Source organism: Myripristis murdjan, chromosome 14 (genome assembly GCF_902150065.1).
Source record: "Myripristis murdjan chromosome 14, fMyrMur1.1, whole genome shotgun sequence".
Taxonomy (NCBI): domain Eukaryota; kingdom Metazoa; phylum Chordata; class Actinopteri; order Holocentriformes; family Holocentridae; genus Myripristis; species Myripristis murdjan.
The window spans coordinates 17,359,110-17,367,766 of record NC_043993.1 but is presented as its reverse complement, the minus strand read 5'-3'; the positions used below and the strand labels follow the sequence as shown (position 1 = coordinate 17,367,766).

Here is an 8,657-nt window from a genome sequence, read left to right as displayed (position 1 = left end):
GTCCAGGTCATTGGGGGCTAAAGCTTATCTCAGCATACACTGGATACATGGTGGGTTAGCACACTGGGTTGCCTGCGACCCATGGCAAATCCAACATAGGGTGCGTTTAAATCCCATCCACAAATAGAGCAGTCGAGAGTGTAAATGTGAAAAAGATGCAGCTGCCAGTTAGTTTCATTGATTGAGCACCAGCTTACTTCAAGTCCAGAGGAAAGAAATAGTAACAGTAAGTCCTGCTCATGCCATTTTTTGTGAACATCAAAATGTGTCCATAGTTCTTAGAGTCTGAGTTTACAGAGACAGTGAAAGCAAACAGTGAAAGGAGAAGCCGTTGTACAGTAGCCTTTCAATATTGTAGTAAGCAGTGCATCAAAACTGTATTTCTCACACTTGGCTTACCCAGGTTATTGTAACCCAGTTATCACACTTACATGCATCAATCTGTAACTGGATTATTTGAGTAACTGGGTTAACAACGTAATTCTCTGTACATGTAAATGTAGTCCCAGATGACCAGAAAATCACTCACAGTGACTTTCAAAATGACAGGCAATCTCCAGCCCACCTGACTGGCATGTCTTTGGTTTGTGGGAGGAAATGGGAGCACACTAAAAGCAAATGCACGCTCCACACAGAGAGGAAGGATCGGGGCCGAGAAGCCCCTCTTGTCGTGAGGGGACAGTGCTAACCACTCAGCCGCTGTGCTGTACAATCAAAGGTTGTCATGTTTTATTGTTATCTGCCACTGAAGATAAAGCAAGCTACTCCAAATTGCCTTCATGGCAATTTGAAATGTCTGGGAGGGCAATTTTAGAGCATCCCCATACTACTTAAACTGGGAAACAGGCTGATATTTGTAACCAATCATTTCTGTCCCCATGGAACGAGGTGGTTGAGTTTAGCCTCATAAAATCAAGCATGAGCATCACTCAACAGGAAAGCTGCAAGGCAACCCTGGAGCAAATGGGCTATAGATGCAGCTAAGCAAACTCTATAGCCTTCCAGAGTAAATCTGAAACAGTTTGTAACCAATAGAGAGGTCATAGAGGTAGACCAGACCCGCTAACCACCTAAGTTTACACTTTCTGATCACATAGCAACATGTCAAGAGCAAAAAGAAAATTACCTCGGTCCTCAGCGGTGATGTGGCCTCTCATAGGCTGGGGTTTGAAAGCTGAGTAGGAGGAATTTTAGGGCTGGCAATTGTCTGGAGTACCGAACAAACAGGAGTAACAGGACTTATGACTCCGTGATTTGTTGAAATTCAGCAGATTTTGTCCAGATACTTATGGATTTTTTTTTCACTCCCATGAAAAGCCAAGTGCTATACTTTGGTGAGATTTCTGAACGGCGGGGTATGATGCATACTGGAGAGGAAAAAAGTGTCCAGCCTGAGAAAGAGAATTTTCCCTTAAATGCAATCTCTAAACAACAACAACAACAACAAAAATGTAACACTGTCAGCCTCAAATATTCCACTAGCTGCACTTTTACAATAACACTAGTAGAGCTGGTCTGCACCGCACTGTGGTGTCCAGACACTGTGGTGTTCATCAGCAGAGCAAATATCTTGCATTTTTGATACCCAGAATTTTTAGTTAGCGACATTAACAATTCATTTCTCAATCAAAACACAAAATCTATGTGTATTTTTCACTTAGTTTGCCACTCATAACATTATACATTTTTTTTTGGTTTTTATTATCCTAGAAATATTTCAAAAATACATTCTGTTTTAACTTTTAAAGACACAGAGGCCTTTTTACACGCCTTCATTTCATCACGCCTGGATTATTGCAACAGACTTTTGACCTGCCTGAACTAAAAATCTAATAATCAGCTGGAGATTGTGCAGAACTCGGCTGCCAGGGTTTTAACTAGAACCACGAGACGTGATCACATCAATCCTGTTTTAACCCCTTTGCACTGCCTCCTCAGCTGTGTTTTAGAATAGATTTTAAGATCTTACGGGTTACTTTTAAGGCCACTCTCCCTGCTATACCTCCGATCTCTCAGTACCGTTCATACTTTCAGATCCTCGATCAAAGGTCTTTTGTCCTTTTTAAAAAATCTGTTTTAAACTCTTTGCAACATGGATTTTAAAAGTGTTGTATAAATAAATAGTATTATTATCATATTATTATTATAGCTTCATGCATTCAGATTTCCTATCCCTCCTTCATATTTTCTTGTTAGTCCAGCTTCGGTGATAATTTCAAGCAAGAGAGTTTTCCCTTTGTGACAGAAAGACGGCAGCTCAGGGAGAGGGTGTTCTTAATATCCCGCAAGGAATAACAAAATTCACTCAACAACTGTGAGACTGAGCAAAGTGGAGTAATCTGAATAGATTGTGCATTAGGCTGCAGTGTCCCACAGATGGTATTGGGACACATAATAAGCCCTTGAGATTTTAAGCTGTTAAATCTCTATGGGAGACACATTCATTTGCATACTTATCCAGGACAACGAGGCTGTGTGGTGATGCTGCTGTTGATTTGTACCAATTTTGATACTGAAACTGTTTAACAGTCAGATTTCAAAACAGATTGTGAAAAGGACTGTGTCTCTTACTTGTTCCTAGGTGGAGTTCAGTCATTTTATCTGCTGCCACCACAATTATTTACAATATTATTTACAATATGTCCTGTGGGCTTGTAAGCTTAACAGTTACATTTCCTCACCTGCTGAGCAGAGAGGAGCTTTATCGTTCTGCCTCTCCATCTAGTGTTCATTACTGAAACTGCATACTGGTGGGTGGATTTAAACAGATACAACATAATATTACAGATGTAACATAATATAACTTGTTTTATTCATCATAAGAAAATGCCAAAAAAAAAAAAAAAAAAAAAAAAAACATTTTATGAATGACAGGGGGAAGATTTTTCTAGATGTAGATATAAATCTGTGCAATAGTAGCTCCAAAAATCCGAATACCAAGATGCAAAACTGCATCAGCAAAGACTGAATTTTCTTGAATGTCACATGGGATGTCAGGAATCTTATACTAATTATAAACTGACACTTACAACACTTGAAGAAAATGAAAAAGAAGAAGAAATAAACATTTTACTGTTTCAGATGAGGCCTGTTTTTCAGTCACAGATTTATAGGAACTGTTTAAAGGCAGTAAGGATAAATACTGCCATGGCTTTAGTGTAGTTCAGCTTGATTTAGAACTGCTTTCTATGGAGATTATGGCTCTGAGCTTAGATACTGCAATTCAATTACACCCTGCGACTTACTGTAACAGATATGTAATGTGATTTATTGACGTGCTATGTGTTTCATGCGTCCGAGAAAGTCAATGAATAATGCAGGTATAATGACTTTGTTTGTGCACGTCATGGGAACAAACTAAGGCTGTCAGATCATGTCCTTTGGCACCTTCACTTCCTTCACCAATGATTTCATGACATCATAGTTGTTTGTGTGACTACTGTGTGTGTGTGTGTGTGTGTGTGCATGCGTGCGTGTGATGCATGTGATGTAGGGCATCAGTATGGGTCTTGACTCTGGGGATTGACTCATTCTCATATATCACGCAAACACACCCATGTGTCTTGGCATCGTTTCTCTCATGTTTTCCTGTTTTCGTTTCCATCGGCTTGGCAGCAGAAGATGTCAAGGAGGTGGAACAGTCTGAAAAAAAGATGCATCACTGACAGGTTTGCATGTCGGAGAAGTGAGGTAAATCCTCAGGTGAGTCACAATGCAAAATTAACAAGTTGACCTGTAAAAGCTTTTTCTGCATACACACCAAGTTGTGGGATTTTGATTCGAGCTGGGTTGGATTAAATAGCTAAATTTTTGGTAAATATACATGCAGTTTTGATAACATCTCACAATGTGATGATTTAGATTAGTTTTTTTTTTTTTTCTATTTCAGATTCCACAGTACTAATCACTATGAATTTAAAAACGGATGATGTAACTTTTTCTAGGGCAAATCCAATTTGAGATAACACCATTTGATTTAGCATAAAATTTTAATACAATGTCAGTGTTTCATTTATGGTAAATTGAATTTTAATTGGAAATTCACAAGCCAACTGGAAAACACTATAAAAACATCATTCAGTGGTGCTGTTCTTTCGCTGAAGCGAAAACGGACAAGGTACCAGGCTCCTCTCATTCTAAGCTGCTTGATGTGGAGGCAGCAAATTTCCCTTGTCAATAACAGAAACCAGTAGTAAGAGGTAGAAAACAAACATAGTTGCAATACAACTGCATGGTATGATCACCCCACTTTCACTGTGGAGTCTCTTCTGAGAAGCCAGACAAACAGATAAAGTGGCACTGAGGCTAGAGGAGGCCTGGTTTTGTGCCAGAGTGGGAGGAGAAAGAGACATGCCGTCACTGTGTGCTGTCAGTCATTCTTGTCTATGACTGGTGAGTCAAGGTTTTCCAGTGATTCACGTCTGTGAAGGAACTCAACGATGGGCTGAAGCTGCAGTTCACCCTCCTCCTTTTTCTCACTAACTGTATCCTCCTCTTCCCATTATTTCACTCCCCCTCTCATTCATCTCTTTGTCCATATTCCCTTCCCTTCCTGCCCGTTAATTGTTGTTCTCACACACCATTTATTTCTCCGCAGAGCCTGCAGTAGTTCTCCCCAGGCCAACTCTTTTCAGCAACATCTCAAGGCCCTTGTGGGAGACCTCCAGGATGTTCAAAAAAAAACAACAACCTTTCACACACCCAATTCCACCTGCGGGCCAGTGCAGCCCGACAGGGGATTTCACCGCGATGATGACGGGGCACAGGCTTCCTTCCTGAGCCCACATAAATCTGTCGGTGGGATCTGTCCTATGGTCTAATATTAAAGCTGTTTCCATGACATACTGCTCAGCAGGGGAGGGAAAGCTGTTGTTGACTGTAGGAGCGGGGAGGACTCGAGGGAAAGGTTGCGGTTACAGTTTACTCTCCTTGATCTGCACAAAGGCCAACTGACCTATCACTATCAATGCTCTCATTTGCTCTTGTTGCACAGCAGCTGCTGCATCTGAAATCTGTTTCCATACAAAAGGTAAAAAGTCAAGAAAGGACAGTTGTGCTTCACACAAGAAGACATGCAGTCCATGTTTCCCTGTTCCTGCACCTCCTCTCAATTTGAAGCTGTCCTAGCAAAAATGGGAGGTGTTGTCTTTCACCCCATCAGGCCACACATTTATTCTGCAACGTGTAAACAGCACCTTGACTTTTCTTTTCCTAGAAGAATGACAAGAATGGACTTGTAAGGACGTTTCTCAACTGAGTGAAGGACCTCTGTCATCTCAGACTCAGAGAGGTAGAGGCTACACACCTCAGGCTATAATCAAGCACACACATAAATGGACATACACACAGACACACATGGACACACACCCACATTTGTGAAGCAAAGTGTGTTGTAAGCACCACATAAGTGCTGAGAAATAGCAAATTCCAGCCAGATATCTTTCTTATGAAAGGAGAGCAGACCATGAAGTCATGTTGTCATCGTGTTTAATTATAAATGCTTGAAAAAAAAAATAAACAAACTGTATTGTCAACAAAATACAGTGTCTCACGTGGGACACTGGGTGTGAAACTGCAACAAAATGCATCTTTTCTATGTATGTTTTCATTAAATCTTCAACCTCATTTCTTAACTGTACACTTTCCTCCATTTCAATAGATTTAGACTTTCGAAAGCAAACAGGAAAGAGCATTATTAAGCAATAAAGTACAACAAAATATGTATGTTATGTAACAGAAATGTCCCCTCTGTGAATTAGTCTATATTAGATTGTTGTGATTTTAGCACTGACTTTTTCAGTCAACAGTATACATGTGCAGTGTTCTTTATAGGCAGCACACTAGAGCAGGAGTAGTCATGTTTCTGCATGACAAGAGTAATGTTGTTAATAAAGTAACTGAAAAAATCAAAGAAATGTATGAATATTAGCTGACCAGCTGAACCAGATGAACATTCCTTGTAGTTTACATTATAAAAAGCAACATCAAAACACATTTGCTGATACATACAACATTCTGTAGTCTAGATTGCCATTACACATTTACATTTATTAGTTTTGTTGACTCTGCTCTACAGTAAGAGAGTAATACTGAATTGATTGAAATAATGGTAATACACAAAAACCTGGCATCAGTCTTCTCCCTGAGATCATTCAGTAGTTCACTGGTGTTTTCAGCAGTCTTCAGGGCTCACAGTGGTTGATGTCGCCTTTGCAGGCTTTACAGTGCATCAGAGTAAGGACAGGCTGTGCTGGGTGCCTGGCTCCTGCAGGTAGCTCATCTGCCAGGGAAGCCCCAGTGCCGGAGAGGGCTCCATAAAAGTGTCCATGTAGCCTTGGGTGCAGGAGGCCCACACCCCTGGCTGGTATCCCAAGCCCTCTCCTACCTGAGGGTATCTGAGAGGGCTTGGCGGATGGTCAGGAGGGCTGCCACAGTGTCCATGTGAGGTGTAAAGCTGTCCTTCAGTGGGATAACAAGGGTAGTGCGGTGATGGGGGGCATGACGAGCCGACGTTATCCATGTAGATGTGTGGATCACCAGGCAGCCTGTGGTGATGGCCTTGCTGGGGCTGCATCTGATGAGAGATGGACGCGTGCCATGGGACGTAACTCTGGGGCTCCAGGCAAGGAGCCGTCACCCTGGTCTGCTCCAGCCGAGATGCTCCCATTGGAGCTGGGCCCACAGCTGACCTGTTGCACTCCCGGTGGCTGCAGGGCTTGCTGGGAGGGTTCGAGCTCAGGAACACAGAAAGAGCAGAAATGCGGTTGATGGCCCTCTGCAGAGTGGCAATCTTGGAGAGACGCTTGCCACTGAGGTCATGGTTGAGGGCAACACGAAGGGCATTGAAGGCCTGGTTGTAGTCCATGATGCGTTTCCGTTCGCGGACATTGGCGGCCACTCGTCGAGCCTTTGAGCGGACAGGCCGATTGCGCTTCTTGGTCTGGCCTTCTTCTGGTTCACTTGGGCTGCTGGCTGAGCCTTCACTGTCTTGAAAGGGCACCTTGGGGCTTCTGTCACTTCTCTCATCCTCAACTTGGCCTAGCATGCCAAGCTCCAGCTCCTCCTCGGAGAACTCTGATCCTGCCACACTACTGCAACTCATTGTTACTAGCTGTGTAGATAATGAGTAGACTAGACACCTCTAGATACAAATCAAGTACACAACTGTACTCAAAAGTTGCTGTCGTCTCAGGGTAGCCTGTTTTGTTCCAAAGCTGCACTCCTGGCCTCTAGCTGCTGGACCTCCTGTTTTGAGCGCTCCTTTCCTTGTTTTGTGGGGCTGTCGGTGTTTGCTGCTGTGCCGACAGCCCAGGTATCCTCCTCCTCTGACTCCTCTGGTGCCCTGTGATTACTTGTACCTGTACAAGACAGGTTGGCCTGCTTTTTAAAGCTCTTGTAGTCACATGATACAGTCACCTGTGAGGAATGGAGCTCTCTCTCTCTCTCCCTAGGTTTATGGGTGCCCTCCAGGCGAATGGCACTGTCACCTCCTCCTCCTACTCCGACACTCCCTCTCATCCCCTACAGGATCTGTTAAGAGTTTCAACACTTCATGGCTGTGTAATACATAACCAAAAACATACTAATTATTTGGGAATGCCAATTGACTATACCCTTTCATTCTTTTATAGGGGAATTGATTCCTCTGTTTTACCTGTGATTCCTGACCATTTGCGGTTTTACCTAAGACTCTTTAACAAGCCAGATAATTTGCAGAGCTAAGGTAATGCATGATGCTTTGTCCAACTTATATCTTAATTCCTGCAGAACATTACCTCATGCCACTCAGACTGAACAGACCAAAGTCACTTTTCTCCATGAAATGAACACTTGCAAGTTTTCATGATATTCATTTAAATGGGCGTTCTACAAATATTAGTCCATGACAAATTGCACATTTATCTCAGTGGCCTAATCTGTTATGCTTGTTTCCCCTTTTCTCAGGTCTGGGAGGAGAAGAGCCTTCTTATCTATCATAGGTTAGATCTGTCCTTGCAATTAGCTGTCTCAAGAGTGGCGATTCTTTCTCTTTCTCTCTCTTTCGCTCTGCTTTAAGGGCTGTGTAATTTAGGGTAGCTTCCCTGGAACCCATCCTCATAAATCAGGCCTGGGCAGCACCTGAGGACAAGAGCAGAGAAGGCCCTGGACTTCAAAGAGAGGGAAAAAACAAGGGCAAATATTTTACAATTAGAACCTGCAATTGCTGCTGGCTTAAGCTATCGATCCTTCATGATTCTTTTTTTTTTTTTTTTTTTTTTTGTGCTACTTTGTGCCACAGTTTTTCCCTATTCATAAAATTTAGACTGTTACAACACTAAAACTCTTGGCAAATTGGTTATGCTGATTACTATTCTATTACTATATCTATTGAATGAGGTACTGGTCATTTTCTAATAAAATGTCCACGAGATGTTTAAGTGTAGACGCTCTCGTGTTTTATTCATGCCTCTTAATTCAAAAAAGGTAAAGAAACATGTCAGACATTGTGGTGGACAGTGAAAGGTGATTGCACTGACCTTTAGCTAAGCTCCTGGCCAAGTGCAACGGGTCAGGTAACTAAAGGGTAGGCCAGTGAACTGGGGGTCGTTGAGAAGCATTGCTTCCTTCCTGCCTTCTTCATTTTATTGTATGTGCTGCGGCTGTGAGACGCCAACCTT

General features: G+C 42.4%; 1 protein-coding gene across 1 annotated transcript; it reads right to left on the bottom strand.

Moving 5' to 3' along the window:
* Positions 1-6,229: 6,229 nt before the first annotated feature.
* On the bottom strand, positions 6,230-7,102 carry bhlha9 (basic helix-loop-helix family, member a9). The gene has a single exon (XM_030069349.1). The coding sequence runs from the start codon at positions 7,100-7,102 to the stop codon at positions 6,230-6,232; it is 873 nt and encodes a 290-aa protein (XP_029925209.1).
* Between the last annotated feature and the right edge of the window lie 1,555 nt (positions 7,103-8,657).

Coding starts and splice junctions, on each gene's coding strand:
- bhlha9 (XM_030069349.1), bottom strand. CDS start 7,102: ATGAGTTGCAGTAGTGTGGCAGGATCAGAGTTCTCCGAGGAGGAGCTG.